A 25,136-nucleotide genomic window follows, 5' to 3' on the forward strand; every position below is an offset into this window, starting at 1 on the left:
GAGGCTAAGTTACCTCAACCGAACAGACACTAAAAGAAGCCAAAGCACACAAACAGTTCTAGAAAGGTAATTTAGAACGGATTTCGAGATGTAGGACAGTTGGGAGACATGGGTAACCGTTTCATTTTATTTTCCCGTCTCCTTTGGTGATAAGCAAAGAAAATTTAAAGAATCATAGACCCTTTTCTCTTCTATATACTGTTGTTAATTATTTAAAACACAAACAGGATAACTGAATATTATCTGCTAAAGTTGTCCCATTTTACCCCACAGTATTATATACTGTGTTAATTATCTAACAATAACTGTTTTCTCGTCGTACATTACGGCGAAAACTGTGATGAAGTAATAATGGTTGCAACACGTACAACACATATGATGGCATAAAAGATAAATATTTAATTTATTAATCACGCAGATGTGGGGTTTAGGACCATTGAACAAAATTTGCCAACAAAAATAAGTACACTGGTGTACTTGCTCTTCATCGGTTATACGGTATAACTGCAAATTAAAGCGGAAAATGTGCCGTACAAATTCGATCACGTTTGTTTTGTTATGTCTGATATTTTGTATAGGCTGTGGTACTGCAGCCTCTGGCATGTCGACACGTGCATACAACGTCAGAGGTAATCCGTTCTTTCCAGCATGTTTATATCTCTGCTACCATTATTGGCGTGTGTGTTCTTGGGTGAGATTTAGCGGCATTTGCTTAAACCCGGCGGTGGCTTACAGATTGTTTAAATTGTGCTACATTACAAAACAATAGGCACCAACAAAGCTATATATACTGTTTGAAACGAGGTGTATGAAACAGAACACCCATGTTATAACCCCGCCGCGAGTATAAATAAGTTACATTCATTCTTTGATGTCTCATTCTGTGCCAGTAATTGGTTCGAGTCGCTTCGACGTGTCCTAATCTAAAGTTGCAATTACACGCTGCAATTGAAATCACTCTGAAAATTATGGTTTGTGTTATGTATATAGGTCTGGAGCTATGTTTTCTTTTTATATGATGGTAAACAAAGAATATTTACAGAAGAATTACACGAGTACATTGTATCCCCTTTGTCTCAAAAAGAGCGTTGGTTATAATATAAAACGCGATAACAAAATATGGGAAAATACGTGCTGGCGGAATTCATCTTGCCACACATTACCATAATACAGGAACTTGTTCTACCTTATGCACAGGTCTCAATTTACAATTTTATATTAAAGACATGTGTTCGGTATCTAAGTGCGTTTCAAGTTTGTCTGATCTCGTTAAATTAGAAGGTTTGTCTCTTATATGTTGCAGTGCGTGGGAATTACTTTTACCTTAAGTAACATTTTGGTATCTCATACCTCTCATATACCTGGCAATTGAAATCAGATAAATTTATCATCATTACGGCGTCAAAACAGAACCTTTCTCATTAACTCAATTGACCCCATGAAAAGTATGTTTTGGGTTTAAAATATTTACCTTGTTAGTTTAAACAGCTAGAGTGGGCCTGGCCAACTGTGCTGCTTCTGGGCCATGTCACCGAGCTACACTATTTGTCGTTGGTTCTCATATGATCCCTTAAACTTGGGCGAGGGAAGCTTTTATGTTGACAGATACCTCGAAAGTTTACATTAAAACCATCTCACAACTTGGCTTATTCATTGGTAATTTTTCCAGGAAAGCCTACAGATGCCGGTAGGATTAAAAAAATGCATAAACAATGACATTGCAAAAGGGCATTAAGGGTAGATTGAAACAAAAGGACTCTTGTTACATAATCTGCGACAAAAATGCAGCCAAACCAGCAACGTAATTATAGTTATCGGCATTTTACGCTATATAGACTATCGGTATATGTTTATTTGTGGGTGATTTCACAATAAAAGGCTGCGGATAGTATGATTGGTTTAAGGATATGCCTCTCAAAACGCTGGTGCAAAGATCTTAAACCGACGGTTTATTTTGCAGTTTAGTTATCAGATCTATTGGCATAAATCTCCGTGCTGTGAAACAACCCAACATGACCTTTCCGTCTTTGTTTCATGAGTTTACATGGTAGGCGGGACACCTTTAGAATAAAATATGGAATAAAAGGAAAATAGAATAAAAAGTGTCCCATCTTTCCCCACCCTAATACGCGAACTGCAACACAGTCTAATCAGTAAATGTATATTTCGTTTGGTGGCGTATATCTCAGCGATAATCACTGCATACGTTTACTTAATGCGGTATCGCAGTTACCATATGATGGTTTTACCTAACGCTGTATATATACGCTGGTAAAGCAAAAAAGTGAAAATAATTAATCTCGTTATGTGCTTGATTACGTTGTGTTTATTAAGCAACAATGGCTGTCGAAAAGTAAAGTTACTTTGTTTAAAATTGGTATACATAATGCTGCTAAAACAATAAAAAAATCTCAGCCTGTGATTTAGCAGAAACATTTATAATAAAAACAAACTGTGTCCAAAGTATAGTTTATTCCGAATCGGCATAAATGGCATATCACTTGACATATAATCTTTTTAATATCGAAAATGCCTCCGGGTGCTTTTAGGTATAAATGCTACTGCGGTAAAAGGATGAAACTTTAGATGGAAAATGCAGAATGTCATCGCAGAAAAACGTGCCTACTGGTACCAACAACAAAGCCCATTAAAAAACCACAGATCCGCCCACGGTTGTCCCTATAGTTTACAATTTTCTTGAATTCAGCCGTAGTTTCTGTGTTTTGGGCACAATAACAATGTGTGACCAAAATCGCATTTTGGTTTGTATGGCTTACTTTGTTAATTAAGCTGGTGGTTCGGCTAGAGTATTATTTTTTGTTTTTTTACAAATATTTTCGTACCACTTACATAGAGCAAACAACATGGTAAATCAGCAGTGTTTAAATAGTGTGGTTTACTTCATATAGTATTGTGAGCTAAGATAGGACACCTTTAGCACATAATATTCAAATATCACAATCGTGTTTAAAACAGTTTAATGGTCTATGGAAACCGTGAGAGTACGGTTTCATATTTTCTAATATTTTTTTGTTTACCACCAAATTGGACAAGAAAATAAAATGAAAATTATCCCGTTTTCCTCCACCCTATAATGTTTATATTAGGGGGGGGCAAGACGATCCGTGTTTTTGTTTCATTTTGTTGTCCCATTTGGTAGGAAATGAAAAAATTTAACAAAAAAAATAAAGATTATATGGGATGGTATGTGCTATGGGTGTTTATCTTACCCCACTATAACTGCCATTCATGCTTGATGTAATACCAAACCTATAAAAATACATTTAAGTACATGAACGTCGTAGTCAAAGTAATTTTCATGGACCAAAAGGTTTCAGTTAAAATGATACGAACCAACGCAGGCCATATTGAACCATTATTTACTCCGAAGAAAATGTTTCATTATTATGCGAGGTGAAGTTGAAATTATCCTTCATTCCGACTGCGAGTAAAACGCCTGGGGTGGTTCGAGCGACACCAGTCGTTAGTACAATCCTCCAACGCCGCAGGCAAGCGCAAACGGCTGTTGATGGTTTATAGGCGTCGTATCGTTTGAGGGTAATCTTTAATATACAGAACAACAATACTTTATAATTTCCGAGACGTATGTCATGCCTGCCTGTTAGGCATCAGTTAAACCCATTCCCATGAAGTTTGTTACGGAGCGTTTTTTTCTCAGAAGCAGAAACCACAAGCACCTTTTTCCGTAAATCCAAAGTCGTTTATTCTTTCTTCGCAACGCGCTGGGTTAGGTCGAACACGTCGGCGTGTTATAAAGACGACATCCACATTTTTGTCATAGAGTTGATATTTCCAAGATTAAGTAACTCTCTCACGGGCATCACATCTTAAGTCTGCTTTTGTCGCTCCCACACAATTTGCCTCAGCAACTTTTGCGGATCGAGTATAGCAGCTTACCGCACCACAACACATCTTAACCTGCATATCCTTTCTGCCAAATTTGCTATAAAATAAAGCCACAGACAAAATATATTTCACAGATTATTCGTTTGCCTGTTACTGGCAGTGCTACAGAATACGAAATGACTGCGATTGGCGACACCGAGCTCCTTGTTAAACCTGTATGTCAGGATATGCCATGAAAGCAGTCAGTCAACTTTCGCGCTGTAAGCTGAAACCAAAGGCTATATAGGTTTATGTCCGAATTACGAATGATTTAAAGCACAATATCAAGTATTTAATTTATTTTGTTTTGTTTTACACTGGATCAAAAACCACCCGAATGCTAATGTGGAAACTGTGTTCTCTAAAACTGTCTGGGTTTTCTTTTGTTTATTTAATAAACCGAAGTTAGTTGCTTTTGTTTAACGTTTGCCAATATGCAAAACATATTTATATTTGCGTTTTATTGTTTTTTTAGTGGTGTCTTATTGCATACACTCGTGTTCTTCGGTGTGAATTGTTATTGCGATTTGTCAACGGTGTAAATGCACTCCGATAGTTAGTGGTTGCAGTTCTATCGTCCAGTAGTAATCAAAAATTTCAATAAATAGTCGTTCTTGAGTCGTCTGGAGAATTTACAAAGCAGCCGGCAATTACTGCTAGCAAGCGCGAGAGCGCGAACGAAAAAGTTCAGCAAGCTCGTTTCTGTAGCACGGTCTATGTTGTCATTACGATTAATCTTTTTCGTTTTCTGAATAGCGTTAGCCGGCTTACTGCAAGATTTCGCAACGAATTTGCGGATGAATTGCAGCAAGGGAAAGCTATACAAGTGTCAGCTCTAAACCCAAACCTAGAATATGGCTCTACGTGAACAGGACTTCACCGAGATGTAAGTAGACTATCATGTTAGATACTGAAGCTTTCTATATTAGATTACACGCTGTATATTCCATATGTGTACATTGTACAGTGCTAACAGTAATCTAATGTTATTGTTTGTATATATTGATATTAACTTACAACTGTACCTGTCTCGCCTAGAGATATATGTCTTTAAATTAGTCTATGACGTAATAGTACAATACGAAACACATAATACCCAGTAATTTATGAAATGGGTATTAATTCCGTAATGAACTGTTTAGGTAAAATGCTATATATATACTGTTTTTTTAGTGTTTTTTTTTTGTTTTTATTTTAAGTTACTTTTGTAAACTGCCATTGGCGCATTCCTGTGTTTTGTGTGGGAGCTGTGTAGATTGGTTGATTGTGTGGGCGTATTTTTACAAACACTTTGTTTAAATTAAATAAGTTGCTTCTGGGTTGAGTATATACGAGGTCCTACATTTATAAAAAGAAGAAAACGCTTTATTTAATACATTATAATATATATGCATGTACAATATTTGTTTCAACATGTTAACTTATGTTCAATGTGCCATGTATGCTAGTAAAGTTATAGTAGTGTGAAGAAAGATAGGACTTGTTTTCATTCTCTTTTTTCTCGTCCCCTTTGTTACTAAGCAGATAATATTATCAGAATTTATAACCGTATCCTCGCGACTCTAAATCAGCGTTGGTATTTGCGCAATCATGAAACATGAGATGTATATGCCTATAAGAGCTAACGGTGTTCATTTTACTCCACAGTACTATAAATCCCAGAGAATATTCCGAAATATTTAATTCAAGCAAGTTATTATCTGTACATAAAAGTGTTACCCTATAATCACAACAATATGACATTTCAATTCAAAATATGATCCACATACGTAACTTGAACTAGTTACTAGTATATTCGTTTTACGTCTCATGCGACATTATGGTTTTTGGTTTCACTTAGTTAGCGCGATATATCTAGTAGATTTCATATAGATGTTTAAACAACTTGCGTTTGGTTTGTTCGTATTATCTTCGGTTTAAGAGACGTCGTTTTCTAAATATAAAGTTTTTAGTTATAGTTTATTACATAATAAACTATATACTATAGTCTGAATTATTTTGTGTTTACCCAGTAATGTGTTATAAATCAGAAAATAAAACGCGTCATTCAGTGACTTTGGATGACTTCTCTTTCCATATATTATTTCATTTAAATTTCACAACATTAAAGCATTCTATTATAATAATAATTGCAATATATAGTAGAGTGTAAAATGGGACACCTTTTTATTCTAGATTCTCGTCTCATTTAAAATTAAAATTAAAACTTTCAAAGAATTATAAAACCAAACCTTTACGACTCCCAAAGATTGTTTTCAAATGTTTAAAACACGACCAGAATATTTGGATATTATGTGCTAAAGGTGTCCCATCTTCCCCCATAGTACTATTTGTCTCTTTGATTTCAGTAGCGAACATTTATAAATATTTTAAACGAACAGACAGAATACAGCGACGAAACAACAGTTATCAAAACATGATTTCAGTTAAAAACATATTTACATTTAATTGGAAGAAAATAAGTCCCATATTCCCCCACCCTATATACTGTATATAGTAGTATGGGGTGAAAGAATGAAAATTTGTTCTATCTGCCCCCCACCCTACTTTATATAGAAAATCTTCATTGACCACAGTACTGGATAATATATAGGTGTGATCGCATGATCACCTAATATACACCTTGTAAACAATATACCATACAATACATGTGCTGACCGGGCCCGAGGCATATTTAAAGCTAGCTTCAAATACATTTGGATATAGTGTGACAAATTCGTCTTTGAATTCATCTACACGTAATGATCGAACCACCGATATAACATTCTAGTTTATCGTTTCATATCACTGTCTATTTTTTTGTACCGTCGTAACCTTTGCCCGTATGTAATGGTTTCTTTTGAAATCGGGTCGTTCACGAAAGGTATATGCCTGATTTTATCGGTTTCACATTCAATTGTATCGAATTATTCTGTAGTATCGCCGAAAAGGCAGCAGCAAATTTGCACGAAATCTAGGCTGCTATCTGATTTTACGGATCCCGCATACAACTGTACCGAATTATTTTATAAGATCGGCAGAAGGTAGTAGTAAATTTGACTCAGTCTTTGAGTAGTAAATTTGATTATATCTTACTGTTTTTGTAGTGCTACTATTTTAAGAATTAAGGCTTGCCTGAATAAATGATCCATCATGTATAATGGGTGTGATTCTAAATCTTATCTATTGGATTTAAAAAAACTAAAAAGTCTGTTTCAGATGATCTGTAGATTTTACCTTTGCAACTTTTTTTAAACGGTACAAATAAACGATCTGTGGGTATCACTTTTACATTTCGAACTTTTGTTAAATGGTTCACGACCCCGCAACCCAGACAGTATAGCTCCGTCTTAATCCGGAAATCCCGTTTTTATAGACTGCGCGCAACTTTCTGTATCTCGGCAAATATTGTATCTCGACGCCAATGCGCAGCTGTCGGTTTTGCAATTAGAGCTGGAAAAGTCAGCTGTAACCTCAAAATTTCAATACTTTTGTTGGTAAATTTCCATTGCCGTTGTTGGAGACGTGCTGGCATCGAACCCCGCTGGCGCTTTTACTATTTATGGGAAATCGTGTTGCACTGCGATGATCAGTTTAGATTAGGTTGAGTGGTACATACAAAACGCAGATGCGCCGCCCGTTTCTGAGGTGCGGTTATTCAGTGACATTTTCGAAAGGCCGACATCATGCGCCGACGACCGGTGAGTAAATTAAGGTCGTTCTAAATTTTTGGATGACGTAAAATATGACCTCTCTTGCGAAAGTTAGCGAATACTTTTTGATAAGATTCGATGTCGCAGGAGGGCGTAGGTCAGCTGATTTTTTAACCACATGATGTCTCGCATTACGAGGGCCTTTACTGCTTGACGAGGGCCTTCACTGCGATCAGGCAGGCAGTGGGTCCAAGGTGAGGCTAGGCCATTGCACATAGGCTTAGCTGACCCTTGCGATTACCCTTAAAAACTCTAGCGGTTTGAATTCAAGGCCATATCCCCCGGTATTATATAAGGATAAACAGACACGGCATGTATCCTTCGTGAGAAATTATTTTTATTGATAAATACCGCACAGTAATCCATGATTGGTAACAATATACGAGGTGCCTGATGTGTATAAATTTAAACATTTTAACACAACCCTGTTTCGTATTTTTAGATGTCTTTTTAATTTACTATACATAGATTTTTTACTAAATGTATGTACCACTTATCCTGATACGGACAAAATGCAATTATTCAATAAAGTGCCAATATAAATAATTCCCACAAAAAGTGTGTTTATTTTTATATGAACTTGAAACCTGTGTCGGAACTAAGTAGCTGCATTCTTACGCAATTCTACGCCTTAGCTGAGTTTTTATTCGCTCGTAAAGGTTAACCGGTAATGGCCGCTTCGTAACGACCAACGGCGTTTTACCATTTAAGCTAACAGCCAATGCAGCGTTGTCGTACCCGTGGCTTGCACCACACGTGAATCATCCAGTAATCCCTAGTCGGTGTTATGTTACAGCAGCAGCAACGCTTTCATGTCGTAATATCTTGCATAAAATCTTAATATCTTTCTTGATATCTGTTCTGGACTGTTCTTAGAAAAGACAAGCAAAAGCTTCAGCAGTGCGTTTGTGTATGATCTGATCTTGTATTAATGTTACCACAGAAGCAACTCTTAATTGCATGCAATTTTATTACCTTGAAATCTGTGTAGGGTTTAAATATAAAATATTTACAGAAACAAAAAGTATTTACAAAAATGTATGGGGTTTAATAAATGGGATACATTTAGCATATAATATCCCGTATTTCCGAATGTTTTTTTTAACAATTACCACGCCATTTTAGGGTTGAAAGAATACGTTTATATACATTTATGTAAATATTCTTTGTTTAAAACCAAATGATAAAAGCAAATGCAAACGTCTTATCCTATATATACCGATTATACCCCAAACTAACATGTAATCAGTTGTTTGTAAAAAAGATGAAGCAAAGACCTAAACATTGTTTAAACAATAAGATCCGATCTTGCGTAAAAGCGTGGTATAGATTAAATGTAAATATTCACAAAGTATTTATTCAATATGGTTGCCAAAAGGCAGAGTTTGTAAATTGTACAAACAATCTAACGTTTGGGGTTCGAGAAATTGCTCAATTATGGCAGACAGCACTCAATTGGAGTGATGGATCGTTAAATTCATTTCACGAATCGGATCCTACGTACAACATTTTGTTCTATTTCTTAATTCTAAAATGTCTAATTTAACGACGATGTGTTATTGCTATTAAAATATACATCACGATTATTTCTAACAAACTATTTCCGTTTTCTTGCGGCGACATGTATATACTTAAAGCTTAATTGAATACTTCTATATTAAGCAATGTTCTAATCCACGGACTGCACTTGAGTTAGATACAAAACATAGTCCCATTCTCGTTGCTTCATCGCTATTGTTAAAATACCCGCAAAGTTGATTCCAAGATCAATCGGTATTTCTCTTTCGTGGAAATTCAACGAAAAACGGAATACTTTTTTCGGAAGTGCTACCACCGTTCCACTGAGTCTGAGTCATCGACGATTATCCAGTTCAAGTTTGGCTCGACCAAACCGGAATTAACCGGAATAGAAAGGTCAGATTTTGACAACAGCTCATGGCGATGTCGCTGCTTTGGGTCATTAATGCTGTTTCGAGAGAAGTGTTTACTCTCGGTTTTGTTGGTATTGGTTTATTCGGACGCACTCGTGATGTGAATCTCCCAATAAATATATTTAAGTATAACGTCGTATATTTTGATAACGAAAGTGTAATTAATCTGCACGCATTGGTTGAATATTCTGAATGTTTCTGATGCTAAAATTATCCATTATTAGATTACAGGTTTTACGAGCTTAAATGTAGCTTAAATATAATACCATTCAGACTTATAACATCACTTTTGACTTCGTCTTTTTTTATCTCTAAACACACATCAAGGCAAAAATAGTCGGTATCATAAAACAAAATACGATTTGCGTTTAACGCATCGTTTTGCACAAATATTCCATCTGATTTTAGACCATTATACACAAGATGCATCTTGTTTTATGCTATTGCGTATAATGTATTTGGTAAACTTAAAATATGTTAGATCCGTTATCTGCTTTACTGGTAACCTTCGTATATTGTGGTTACTGAATAGCGCGAGTTATGAGACGTTTGGTTCATGTCATGTGGAATTTTGTACACAGATAAGCAACACCAAAAAATTTAAATATTTTGCGCTAAAAACCTTTAGGAGTGGGCGTTCCCGTGTTAAAAAGATGCCGGATTATAACGTGGTTTCGGTGTTGGTGGCGTAGGTTATGCTACGTCTAAATATTACTATATAATTCTTAGATGAGACGCAATTCTCCTTAGAAAGTTTGGTTATTGCGCGCTATGTGGTTCAAGCCCACGGCGCTTACATTTCTAGTCAAAAAAATATCAAAACCGACACCCAAGTTAGATTAGAACCTCATTCACGCTGTTCGGTGAGTAAAACGACGCAATGGCAAGTTTAATTTAAGCAGTGACTCAACTTTGAACATGTGTTACGTATTTTAAGTTTGTGAGAAACAGACGAAGTATACAATAAAGCAAAGGATATTTACGAAAATAAGATTTATGCTTATCTTTGTCAATCAACAGGGGTTTTCATTTACGTCATCTTTGTTCAAAGCACATCAACAATAACCCAACACGCGTCATAACATTTTAGCTGTTTCGTATATTCCCTAGAAAAACCAAAATTTCGAATCATCTTTTCTAAACTGCTGCGCGTCTACGCATGCTCCGCCACAGGCGTACGCATACATCCAAGTTCTTGTGCGTATTTAGTATTTTTCCCGTTCAAGATCTCGCGACCTTCGGTTGTATTTCACCTTAGAATGTAACCACACCCGTCATAACTACGTGTCTGCCTCCACGCCCGTGCGCGCCGTACACCGTAATTGTTCAAGACCGAAACAATCAATGTCACTGCTGTTTACCCTTATTGTTTTAGTGGAACGTGCTGTATTTGTTCCTGTTTAGAAATGAGCCTTATATACTTCGTTTCATTCCACGCGATTATCTTTATCCTTTAGTTATAGCTCTTTTATGTTTTGCATCTAATTGAAGGATTAAAATCTCGTAGCCGTTATTGCAAATATGTATGCAGTCGCATCAAAACGCAGAATGTAAACAAACCATTATATATCACTGTACCGTGAAATCTTAGCTAATACGTGGCATTCTGGTGCGCCAGTTAGGGATAGGCGATACTGTTTTTAAAATCTCATTACCTCGTTATGATATCCATACAACACTAGCTAATCGAACTACAATGAATATTGTGCGGAATATACTAACCCGATACGTTTTTTTTCACACCCGCGTTTGAAAGGCCGCGTAATTCAAGTAATGATCACCGCAAATTTTCATCTCGTGTTTTAATCGGAGCCAGAAATAAGCCGCAAAAGTCTTCAATGTTGAAAACTTTAAAGTGTAAACTTGCTGCGTTTCCAACTTCTTATATTAAATCACCGGTTGTCGACCTTGCATCAAAACTAATCAACCTTTGAAGTTAATTTTCTTCGAGTGGCACAGACGCCGTAGTTTTACACACAAAGATATTTGTTATACGATCAAAACGCTGTACTTCAGCGCAGAATTCAGAGTTACAACCTTTCTTCGATAGCCACATACCTACATGGTTGTTTATGCTACAAGTAAACAATGCGTTCAAGTTCACTTTCGAAGCGACGTTAAATGCCACAGTGTGTTATTATGAAAAAATCTGTAAATCCCTTTATACTTTGTTTTATTGATTTCCATAATAATTTAATGATGTTCCATTAGGACTCTTTAAATATTTCAATTATATAGATGCATTGCCTATACTAGATCATAATACATCTAATACCAAACATTCAACACTGCCCACTTTTGCATGTTAAGTTCCGGCAAAATTTCTAACCGCATAACTGCATATATATATATGCCTACCATCAACGCGGACCCCATGTTGTGCAAATATTTTAAAGGGGAACTCATGATTATTTTTATACAAGTCTAATAATAATTTCACCCCATGTTTCGGAAACTCCCATCGTGCAACGCGTCCGCCCAACGTTGGCATCCTTTCTTTGAAGCGGGAATAATTTTGACACCGATCGACCGATTTAGAACAAAATAGGCTTTTAAAAAGCAGTTTTAGACAAACTAGTAATAACAATCACATAAATAGAAATAAAAGTGCGAAAAATAGAATTTTATATCCAGAAATGAATCCGCTGAAGTTTGCGGCTGGATGAACGTCATTCTGTGACGTCCTGTGACGTAGGCGCGTGCGTCGGTTTTACCTGAAATTGCTGTAAAATTCTGCGATCGCATGATATTATTTGTCTCACGTTCTATTTTCCTGTTACCCCTTATTTTATAAAACAAAGCTATATAACGTTCAAATTAATGTTTGGGGAAAGGGGAATCTATCAGAACTCGACTGTTGAAGTTATATTTCGAAAATTAGATAAGAACTGTGTATAATTAAACTCTGCCCAATGTAAGTAACTGACGTACGGTACCAACCAATTTTCACGGCTATTCTGGTCAAATAGCCCGCGGGCCCGCAGCTGAAATAGACGCGCTCGGTGAAAGCAAAAGCGTTTACGCTGTGAGAAATGGAGAGTGTTATATCAACTGACCGTTTGAGTACTTCTGGAGAGCAGCGTCTGCGAAAAAATGCGTGTTTGGCTTATATATGCGACGACTGCGCAGAGATATCAAACCCACTTGTATTTGCAACGATCATGAGAACAGCGTTACAAGAGCAAGGTTGAATGTAGCGAAAAGGCGAAATATGTTTTACGCTCAAGTTCATATACTGTGCTAGTTAACATAACTTGATCAGAAAAATGTCAAAAGTTAAAACATCATTTATACAATGTTGTGCTGGTATTCGCAACGTTTAGTATTCAGTAACACAATGTTATGCCTGGCAGAGTTTTAATTAAGAGATATACGTACTTACCAACTGCAGTATTATCAATGTTTTTTGCTGTTACTTCAGCCTGCAGCGGAATTTGAGATGTCTTATTCTGCCGAATTACAATTTTCTATTGCATCACAAGCAAATCGTATCGAGAGTAGCCCGCCCCGGTTAACGTCTTGTAGCGACGCAGGCTACAGCAGCAGTGGAACACCAAGTATAACTAACAGCCCGAGCGAGTTTTCATTCGATCCTGCTGATTTCTCTCATCCTAATCTCACATTAGATGAAATGGACTTGGACGCATTCGACGCATGTAGGGTTAAACAAGAACCAGATCTCTACGCTTTGCATAACTCTAACCCAAGAAGGCGATCAGTGGCAACTTGCTCGACCGCAAAACAAGGGCTTTCGGGAATGCCAATCTCAGGGTATAACTCAAGTGGTACCCTGCAAAGACCGAACAGCGCAAATTGCCTGACCGTACCGCAAGAGAATTACATTAGAAACTTTGAGAGTTCGCCTCTGCAGCAGCAGCAGCACGTTCCTATGCAATCTAGTTCTTCGTCGTGCTGTTTCTCAAACGTCGTGTCAACTTTCGACGTACCAAGTCCCCAGCTATGCAACAACAACACGACAGCTAGCATCGTTCACGAGCCACTGTTTGAAAAGTTCCCGAATACTCAAAACTTTTTTTCCGGGCAAGACACCTTGAAACCGGAATTGGTGCGGAGACAGCACTCGGACAGCGTGATTTTCGGACAAGAAAGCTTCCAGCAAAACTCGACACAGAGCACAAATACACAGAATCGCAGTTTTAGCAGCAGTTTAAATGCCGTTGACCTCCGTAACAGAGCTGAAGACTTCGGTTTCATGGACCCATCCATGCTTACTATTCAAAGTAGCCCAGGACAGGATAGAAAACACAAAACTCGTTTAAACGGTTCGGTTCAATCGAGTTACAATAAGTTAACGACAACACCAAACTTATCACATCAAGGCACGTCTTGTGACTTCGTTCCTTTTGTTCCACCACAAACAAATCTAAAGTCCTGTCAATTTTCAACCCCAAGGTACGTTTTTAAAGACAGTTTCATCGAAAGATTTTTCAGAGTTGTTAACTGTATTCAGGCGTCTTAACTCGTAACCAGACTTACGATGTGTATTCAGTTTCGTGCGTGTTTACAAATTCATATCTTATGTGCCACAGTTTATTGCGACAGCCAGATAATCTCAAACATGTCTCCAACGCAAGTTGCTCTTTCCCAATAAAGTCTCAGAGCGAACAATGTTTTGCACGCGTTTTAGCTGTAACGTATATGAATATATTCATTTGTAAAAGCGACTAAAACAACTCCCGGACGGTTAGATTGGAAACTGAGTTTAATTACAGTAATCAATAATGGTTGAGTGTGGTTTTAGCTCTTGGACGTCAGTGGTTGCATATCGCGTAATTACTCAGCTAACTCTACGTTGCCATAAAAATTGTCGCCAATTAAGAGTCCAGTTAGAGGAAGCAACGTCAAAATAACATCGCTCGGCACACGCACAAATATCATATTTCACTCGAACTGAAAATTTAGCAAACTATTCGCGTGCAGCCTTGGATAACGCGGTTATATATGTGACAATTCTGCTTAGCCACGAAAGATGTACTTTAGAAACCACCAGACAGTTTCAATAGCTGTGATTTAAACATTACATTTAAAAGCTACAAGTGTTTAATCATATTTGCAAAATTGTTTCGCGTATAGCCTACATGCCTTTTCTTTGGCATACAAGGTGACCGTTATTGGGCAATTTGAACAAGTTCTCCCGTTGCTGCGTGACCACAAAGTCTGTTTACTTACGCTGGTGTCAGTTAGCGACGGGGTATATGACTCACCCACTAGATAACTATCAGCAGTGACGGCGGTTTCGAACGTTTATATTAAAGGCTTGCAAAAGGTGTATATACGATACATTGCTTTGCCTAGACATGCAGGCGACCCTGCAAATTTTCATTCCATGTTAACAGCTTTAAAAAAGCCTTACGTTTACTGTTACTACGTGTATGCTTCGTAATTGGACGCATTTCGTTTCAGCAAATGTTTCAGAAAACAAACAGTACCGTGCGAAACTACGGTGCTGGGTGTCGTAAATCCCGGTAAATGCGAGCTAATTCGATAATTGTGACTCAAAATGTGAGTTGGGGCGTCGACGTTTTGTCGTTTTTCACCCGAACAAATCTATAATCGTCACTATATATGCATTCACTACAGTTCCCTGCTGCTGTCGTACAGATTCACAGAAGTGTTAGGTTTAACTGAAAATTTACTAATCCGGTAATTTAATTGGGTCGTAACCTTTGCTGTAAATGCTTGTCAGAACTTTGGCCTTCCCTTCACTTTAAACCTGCGCTAAATCAATGTTATAAGGCACACTCAGGTTTTGACGAAGTGTTTGACAAATACACAACGCAATTTTTCTGTCTGGACAGATCCGCCTTTGCAAATGAAAATGTACAATACACAATTTCTAAAGTTTACTTAAACATTTCAGACACGCCGTTTTAAAACATAAAATCAGCAAGTATAGTCATTAACATTCCATGATTTAACTTTACCGAAAGTTAATACGATATATAACAAGCGTCGGTGGGAAAAGGGTTATATAAGTGTATACTTGCGTAACCTATAGACCTGCTTGTTCTTGGTAGTTCGTGGTGAATCGAATTCACGAAAGAATCCCACAAAAGACGCAGATCATGATTCGTATCGACCTTCAAAACATAAACACACCGGTTTAAATCTTTCATTAAGGTGAACCTCGTGTATTTTTCTGCTGAAGGAAAGCGACCGAAATATAAAAGCAGCTCTCCACAGACTTTTGAAGATTGTTACGCCTTAAATCATATGCAGATGTGGTTTTACTACAAAAAATTAAACGCCCAACATTAGGAACGAATAATATTTAATAAATATCTCAAGTTTGTTACCAAAACAGACTCGAATCCGGATTATCCTTACTGTTTTAACAATTTTATCCGCACCCAATTTTAAAATAGTTTTCTTCTTCATATAAAATATTTAGAGAATTTTAAGATCCTGCACTTCACCTTTTAATTAACACTTTCGTAAAGGTTGCGGTATATTTGCTATGCGTTATATTTAAACTTTTTAAAATAAAGTAATTCAAAAAAATTCATTCAGTCCTTCACTTATGATTTGGGTTTATTCAAAAGTATCTTTTTACTTCTAGTTTCTTTATTGTCGCTGTTTTCACAAATCTGATCTTCGTTACTGTATATTCAAAGAGATAATCACATTTAATGTAATATTCCAGGTCAAGCGACGTCAGTATCCTTACTGTCCTACCCCACCATGGCGGCGTGCCGGGAACTCGGGATGTACAAAGAGACAGTCCAAGCGGCAACCCCCGTTATACTTCTGAGGACGAAGCGTGGAGATCCTACCTTGAGAACCCTCTCACGGCAGCAACGACTGCAATGATGTCAATACACGGAGACGAGGATTCAGCCGCTGCGTTAGGGATCCTGTACGACTATTACAAGGTAAAACAAATTTGTTTAAAAACGTAAACAAATATTTTTAAAAAATATTTGATTTTTTTGTCAATTTTTCTTCTAAAGCTTAAGTTAATATTTTTGACAATTTCGACGCAGGTTCCACGAGAAAAACGAATTTTGACTTATCAACCGAACACCGGCAACAGGGATAAACAAACAAGGTACATAGTTTGTCCTTTTGCTCCATAATCTGTTCTAATCCATTTCTTTAATATGAAAATGACCTATTATAAACTTCGTTGAAAAATACAAGTTTCTCGGTATATTAAGCATTGCTGAGTAATTTTTAATGGCACCTTCCATGTAGTGTAATTTTTCTTGGAAATTATTTTGATCAAGCATGAAATGACTTTCTTCTTTAGCACTTACGCGTATATATATGTGCAGTATCAAATGAGAAGTTTAATTGCGTTTGTCTACCGTACCATGTGCGTGCGAACACGATACGTTTGTGGTTGGAAGACATAATTCGCTTGTTGCGGAAGAGGTATTTTGTGGTAGCAGAGATTAAGCCGACTGTATGAAGAAACAGTGCATCTGTAATCAATCAGCGATCTAGTGTTTATTGATGGTTGAAATTGTGTTCGAAGACTAGCGGTGTACAGCAGAACTTGGTACCGAACCCAATAAACTTAAACTTGCTCCGTTATCTTAAAGATTAGTAAGACTTTTTAATTTGTGCCTGTTTGTCCTGAGATAAAGGCTCAATAGGTTGCAGCCACATTTTGCATCGACCAAGTTTAAGAAACTGAAATCTTCTGCCATCTCGCAATCGTTTATTGACAGTTATATTAAACGTGATTCGTGCCAGAAACAAAGTTTGTTTTGCCGTTCGATCTTTACTTATTCGAAGTTAATGTTTATACAACCGTGATTGTACTGCAATGCTGTAGAAGTGTCCTTCGATTTCGTAAGAACAACTTTTTAGATCTTATCTTCGCCCTAGATTGAACCACGTAACACCGCGAAACATTCTAATACTACTTCGTCTAAAACAACATATACATTGATGGATGGACGTGGTTGAGTGTCAGGACATGTTCAACGCGTAACATTGCGTAATTAGGTTCAACACGCAGACAGCTTGCAAATATTTAATTGTACCAACTTTTAAAAGCTGAAATGATGCATAGGCAAAATGTCAAATTATCACTAAAAGTTGGTTCTTGCCATAGAACTGTACATTACTTTTCTTGCCAAGTGTTGCATTAAGGCACCTATAGATAATATCAATGTTTATTTTACGCTGTATAACCTTGATTTCAAAACCCTGGTACTTCACATACAAACGTATAATGTAATAGAAAACTACATATGCTATCCAATGCATAGCTTCTGTTTCCTAATACGTGTAATTTGACTCTGAACTGACGTAACCATATACTGTTATCACAGGTGTGTTTCGTCGCAAGAAGGCAACATATCGTCTACTGGGCTAACTTCTGAAGACGTTTCGGCAATGACCCCAGTCATTTCGGCAGCTTCTACTGCAGTTCACGGGGACAACAGTCTAGGTATTTAGAAAATTAGTTTCTCTTTCCCTTTGTTAGTGGATATTATGTGCTAAAGGTGTCCCATCTTCTCCTATCCCAGTAAATATGTTTTTAATGATTGTCGTTTTGCTGCGAGTTCCATACTCTTTTGCTTTTTTGATAACAAACTAATATTCGTTAACATCTTCAAAGGGACAAATAAAAATATGTTATGTTAAGTGCCTTTATATGTAACTTAATTTTACTCCATAGAAATTACAGTTCGTGACCACTCAACCGAAGAGGTGATTTCACCACGTGACCTGAACAACTTTTCACATCCTGACGTAATCACCCTGAGCACGGTTCGACCAGAACTGTCGGCTCTTTGCGAGGTCAGTTGCTTTCTATCAATGTACCTATAACACTGGATGCACACAATAATCAGATCACTAACTATAGCTTAATCTAATGTAATGAATGAATGTGGCTTATTTATCTTGGCGTGGCGCAACAACGACAGCCATTATATTACACACATACAACTTGTGGCCGGTTACGAGTTGCCACGCATTTAACTTGACGTTAAGCCTCTTGCCCAACGACACGCACATATACCCAGAGTTGTAGCAGGGCCGAGCTTCGAACCATTTGCCTATTGAATATTCGGGGCAAAATATTTCGTGTTCTTGGTGATTATAACAACCTTGTATCCAAATGTTCAGGTTAACGGTTTGGGCGAGTACCTTAATATTGGTCGTGTACAAGAGGATATAAGGCAACTAACACCAGACAGTGCGTATTCGGAAGCCAAAGATTCACCTCCACAAATGTCCCAGGTATACAACTTTGCATTGACTTGTTTCTTCATTTTTGTATTTTGTTTTACGTTGGTGACATTCTGCACCGTGGGCATGCAATGGGGGACTTGATATATAGGCCAGAATTGGCCTATACTGCAGTGTGGTAGTTCAAATAGCCAAAAATGTCGGGATATTTTTTTTGTAATTTCTTTACTAATATTAATATAAACAGGTTCGTAAAACAGGAAACATTTTTTATCATATAGATCTACACCGATTACACGAACAAATACATCAACCAACAGTCTAGAACTACGCGCTACACTTCTGGAAACTCGCCAAAACTGTACAACAAAAACAACAACAACAACAACAACAACAGCACCCTATTAACAACAACCCCAACCGGGAACCAACCGTTTAATTCCCCATCATCAAGTTTGATTCCGCTACCAAATATATTTAGTCCTGCACTTGAGATTCTGCCTTCAGATTACACTGGGTAAAGATTTTTGCTAACCTTTAGACCGGACTTCTGTGCTAAACTTTTAAGCCATACTTTTGGGCTAAATTTAGACCAGACTTTATTTGTGCTAAACTTTGGACTAGACTTTTGTGGTGACTTTAGGCCAGACTTTTGTGCTAAATTTAGGCCAAACTTTTGTGCTAAACTTTGGGTCAGACATTTAAATATACAGTCGTGGCCACTTTATGTCTTTGGGCGACCGTGTTTTTTCCGTATATAAGGCTTAAGAATTTGGAAATTAAAACTGATGACCACTAGATTGAAGCATGCATACAAGCAATTGATTTCTATTGATGTGACGGCGGATGCATTTAAGATATATATTCACTAATGTGTTAGTGTGTCAATGCAATGTATATAAAGCATTCCTGTACCAATTTGATTGACAGATGTTTTGTATTCCAGGGAATACTTTGAATATGCTATGGAAGCGCCGAAGTCGCTGAAGCAAAAAGATGGCGAACCGACAATGTCATACATTAATAAAGGTAAAAATAAACAAAATTATATGTTTGGCAAAAATTGGTTGCATTATTTTTATATTCTTGTATATGTCATAGGTCAGTTTTACTGCATTTCTCTGAGAGAATGCGCGGGCCGGCCGTGGAGATATAAGAACACTCGAGTAACTGTGAGTATTATAACGTTCAATCTCTTATTCGCATTAAGTGTCTTAGCAATCACACCGACTATGGGAAACAGAATATCATTTAAAACCCATGCGATTTACTCTTTTTCACAACGACTCGTGCAAAATATAAAATTGCGTAATTTAAGAAAGAGCAAAACACAATAACATATAAAAATAATAACAGTATAAATGTTATTTTAAAGTGGTTCGCTGTTTACTGTTAAATTAGTAAACTGACCAACACATTTTTAAATCGCAGAGCGTAGTACAAATCGTGTTTGGAGACGGGAAACCAGAAGACGAACAACTGCGACATTGGAAATATTGGCACGCAAGACAACATACTGCTAAACAAAGAATTATTGATATTGGTAAGTTTAATTATTTCAGGAAATCCAAAACTAACGTAGTTTCTACGAATGCGATAATGGTTGATTAAGCGCAAAGAATTAAAATTTAAGGAACCTTCCGTTTTCCATATATAGTAGGGTAGAGGAAGATGGGACACCTTTTCACTCTATTTTCTCGTACCATTAGGTAGTAAATAAAGAACATTCAAAGAATTATGAAACCGAATTTTCACGACTCCCACAGACCGTTGTTAATTGCTTAAAACACGATCAGGATATTTGGATAATACTGTATATACCAAAGTTGTCCCAACCTACCCCACAGTACTATACTCAGAACAGTTTCCATTGCTGATATACTGCGTTATAAGATGTAATATTTTGCAATCATTTATAACATTTTGAACACTTAACAGCTGATTACAAAGAAAGCTGCATGATCAGCGACATCGATGAATTCGCACATAATGCAATCAGCTTTAATTGGGACGTGAATGACGTTGCCAAGATATTCGTTAGCTGCAACTGCCTCAGTACAGATTTCAGCGCTCAAAAAGGAATTAAGGTATTTTTTGACAGACATTAATACAGTATAAACTTGCTTGGTAAATCTTATCTCTCTTATTTTTAGTTTAACACGTTTACTCCAGTAGCTTTTAGTTCTGGCATGTTTTAACGACTGTTGTTTTATTGCTAATCCAACTTTCTTTTCTGTTTTAAATAATCTGATCATCAGTACAGTATTCAAAGCGATAAATAAAACATTATGTTTTGCAAAAAGGGTTTGAAATATGAATTACGCAACATGTTCATTTTTAGATGACCTATGCTTTTAGTCTATATACAGTGTTGCGTAAGCTATTAATATAGGACGGATCATCAGCATTTGAATGCCAAAAGGCTGTATATTTTGGGTGCCGGTCCAACTGCTGTACCGCGATGTTTACTAAAAACACTTGTCGGCGATAACGCTGGACCTTCACCGTCTAATCAAAAATGTCAAGCGAACCGAGAATCAAATTATTGCTATGGCCGACTGGGTTTGCGTTCAAATACAACAAAAAGAATAATTTTCTCGTAGAAGTACCGCTCCGTATCGAGTTACAATGCCACTTACAATTTCAGCGCGTTTATTTTGAAATTGTGTTTTAATGACGCTTTTCTACAGGGCTTGCCTTTGCTGTTACAAATCGACACGTACATGGATAACAGGCGAGGTGCTGCACCCGCACACAGAGGAATGTGTCAACTTAAAGTATTCTGTGATAAGGTACGTTATAATTGCCCAACTTATTAGTTACTTACACAAATTACAAAAATTATCACCAAAAGCTACATATAGTATGGGGTGGGGGAAGATGGGACATCTTTGCACTTTTTATGTCTTTTTTGACAGTAAACAAAGAACAGTTAAAGAATTATAAAACCGTATCCTCACGAATCGCATTTACCGTTGTTAATTGTTTGAAACACAATCAGGATATTCGGATATCATGTGCTAAAGGTGTCCCGTCTTCCCCACCCTCTTATATATACGTGGTAAGCAGGCACGAGGTGTGAAACAGAACACCCGAGTTAACGACTGTCGTTGCCCTGTCATACCTATATTACTCAACTACATATAGTACGTTGTGTTAGAATTTGTTATTTAACTTCCAGGGTGCAGAACGCAAGATACGAGACGAAGAAAGAAAGGCGATGAGAAAAAGACAACGATCCGGAATTAAAGGTAAAATTTTAACTTTTATATTAAATTACACCTTCGCAAAGAAAATTTACTGGAAAATATTTCCAACTGTTTCACAGAGCCCGGTTAGCTCAGCTGGTAGAGCGTTTTACTTTAAATCCAACACCCAGTATTTCGTCGCTATAACGTTTACAGTTGGTTAGGTTAGGATGGTACATTTATTCTTTTTTATTGTATAATTTGGTAGTGAACAAATAAAATTCAAAGAATTGTAAAACTGTAGCCTCACGACTCAAAAAGACAGCTATATAGTTTAAAACACAATTAGGAAATATGGGATATTACGTGCTAACAATATTCCATCTTGCCCCGCAGTTTTAAATATTCATTTTTAAAATGATTTGTATTCCAGTCAACAGCACCCTTCCCCATTGCCAAACGATGGCAGTAAACAATCGGGACCCCAAAACACCCCTAAGGTCACCCAGCATTACCCCGCCCCCAACATCCGCCGCGCCAGCAGGAGGGGCACCGGGTAAAAGGCAGGAGGTCGTATATTTCAAGACAGTGGTGGACGGCATCACCCCTTCCGTTTATTTCGTGCCAGAAATTTTTGGTGAGTATTTTCTCAAATAAACGTTCTTAATTTTTCTTTCCTGTTAAGTTTAATTTCGTACGTGGTATATTGTGATTAGTGCGCTTGCTTGTAGCCCAGCAGAAATTATGGGTTTTTTTTTTATTTTTGTACAATTATTGCGCTTTGCAGGGCACCGACGTTTTTGTAGGGCAATTGCTCTAAGTATAGTGGTCCCACAGTGATTAGATCTATAAAACAAAGTGTATGAAACAGAATACTCGTTGGGAATTAAAATGGATTTGTTCATTCATTAATCGCAAGCAGTCTTCCATAAAGTTTTTAACAAAATATTAAATGTTCCCGTTTTTAATCACCTCCGCTGTCGTAATTTGAGTGTCATAGCAACCAAATTCTTTGCAGGTCACGTAAACAACGCGCGCGGCTTATCGTCGGTCTCACCTTGCCCCAAATCAAGTGACATCCCGTCAACCTCGAACGATCCAGATTATACCACCAGCCAAGTAAGAAATAATTCGATGACACAGCATTTTTATATAGTAGGGTGGGGGGAGATGGGAAACCTTTAGCACATAATATCTAAATAACCTGATCGTGTTTTAAACAACTAACAACGGTCTATATAGGAGTTGTAAAAATACGGTTTTATAATTCTTTGAATGTTCGTTGTTTAGTACCAAATGAGACGAGAAAATAGAATGAAATGTGTCCCATCTTTCCCCGTCCTACTATACAGAGTAATTTTTTTATTCATATTATTTTTTAATTTTAATATTTTTTTTTAGTTGGATTTTTCCGATCCTCTCCGAGGCTCCACCAAGCGTTCGCTGTCTATGCTTAGTTCGGATGAAGGCGAATTCCCATCAAATAAGGTAATTCATCGAAAAAAAGTTGATTATGAAAAAAAATTAGACAAAGTATTAATCAAAAAATAGGTTTTATCAACAACCTAAACAAAGGACTTTCGTTTTCGTTAAAAAACACCTTTGTTTAATATTTTTTTCGATTCTGCAGGTTTTAAAGCGTAGTGAAGACACGCGTGTTCTGCTGTACGTTCGAAGAGAGACGGACGACGTATATGATGGAATAATGTTGTGTGATCCAACACTAGAGGGTCTAAAGCGAGCGGTAAGCGTCAGTTCTCTTACGCACTTTATTTAAATTCCTTTTTTTTAAGTTAAATACATTTTGATATAAGATAATTTTACTGTAATGTAAGTTTACTAGTCACGATTTTATTAAGCACTTTTCTTAAGTAGTTTTCCTTATTTTTAACAATTGTCGTTTTATTTTTAACAGTTGTCGTTTTGCTCCTAACTTCATTTTCTTCGTAGTTTTAATTAATCTGATTTTCGTTACTGTATTCGAATACATAAATAACATATAGGTTACGTATTCCGATTTATTACTGGTTCTGGTAAACAAATCTATAATCGTTGTAACCTTTACAGCTGGAGGAAAAATACGGAATCCCAGTTCAAAAAATGAGCAAAGTATTAAAGAAGTCGCGAAAAGGGTAAGTTATAATAACTGTTTAGGTTTCACATTCGGTTTACCTCCAAAAAATATTTTATTATATTTTTTATTATTCAGTTATAAGAACTGGTTATAGGTTTACCATTCGGTTTACCCCCCCCAAAAAATATTTATTTTATTATACTATATTGTACGTGGGGGAGACCCTGACATATTATAGAAAGTTAGATTTAGGCCAGTATTGGCTCATTACCTCGGGAAAAGTGTTTATTAGAAATAGGAGAAAACACCTTACGTTTTCCGGAATTTATTTTAGTTTATTTTTCAGGATTCTAGTTAATGTGGACGACAACATCGTTCGTCATTATAGCAACGAAGACACCTTTATTATAGCCGTTGAAACGGAAACAATAGACAATGACGTTACCCACAAAATTACATTGTCGGTCGTCTGACGTAGGAGAGACAAAACTCATGTGCTATGACGTCAGTGGCTCTCGTTTGCTTTTTTTCAACCGAAAAAGGAGAGAGGAGAAAATACTCGCGGTCGGTTTCTATAGTTATTTTTTGTGCGCACTTTCGCTGACATATAATTATGCATTTGTGTCTCAAAAAACGAGAGATTATGCCCATTCGAGATTACGGAGCGTTGCAATCAATGAATCGCTTTGATCGTACGCTTTATCTACGCACCTACAACTTGCCAAACATATTAACACAATGTGTAATTACCTACAATATCGGCGACCTATTTTTTGAACGTCACTGTACAATACTTTTTCAATGGCCGCCACCGCATATTAAGTGTTCAGCCTTCGCAAGTCGTTCCCAAAATAGCACACACGTCTTCTTAAATGCAATTTAACGTATCCATCATTGCGGTTGACAGCCTCATTATGATAAACACCTGATTTTGATCAATCTGCGATTTGACACGCCGATGCAAAGTCCATACCGCAGCAGTGCCTTATCTTTGTTAACTATCTTGCCTTTATCCGCATTGTATCTAATAACGTTCCAGTGTTGTTGTCTTTAACGTATGCAATTATAAGCTTAATACAGACGACCAGTTACAAGTTGTGAATTTATAATAGCTTTCTGAACGATTAAGCAGTATGTTATGCTGAAATACTATACAGAACATTACAGCATCTTATCA

General features: G+C 37.0%; 1 protein-coding gene across 1 annotated transcript; it reads left to right on the top strand.

Moving 5' to 3' along the window:
* The first annotated feature begins 12,841 nt into the window (after positions 1 to 12,841).
* LOC149743303 (grainyhead-like protein 2 homolog) lies at positions 12,842 to 25,053 on the top strand. The gene is made up of 19 exons (XM_089875503.1): positions 12,842 to 13,942; positions 16,194 to 16,422; positions 16,534 to 16,598; positions 17,833 to 17,951; positions 18,183 to 18,304; positions 18,635 to 18,748; positions 18,979 to 19,214; positions 19,644 to 19,726; positions 19,799 to 19,869; positions 20,129 to 20,240; positions 20,636 to 20,784; positions 21,388 to 21,489; positions 21,879 to 21,948; positions 22,319 to 22,522; positions 22,904 to 23,004; positions 23,287 to 23,373; positions 23,516 to 23,629; positions 23,953 to 24,017; positions 24,306 to 25,053. Exons 1-19 carry the CDS (start codon positions 12,969 to 12,971, stop codon positions 24,430 to 24,432), a joined length of 3,144 nt encoding a protein of 1,047 aa, XP_089731629.1. The 5' UTR covers positions 12,842 to 12,968; the 3' UTR covers positions 24,433 to 25,053.
* Positions 25,054 to 25,136: the final 83 nt, after the last annotated feature.

The sequence above is a fragment of the Ciona robusta genome, chromosome 1, assembly GCF_009617815.1.
Source record: "Ciona robusta chromosome 1, ASM961781v2".
Classification (NCBI taxonomy): Eukaryota; Metazoa; Chordata; class Ascidiacea; order Phlebobranchia; family Cionidae; genus Ciona; species Ciona robusta.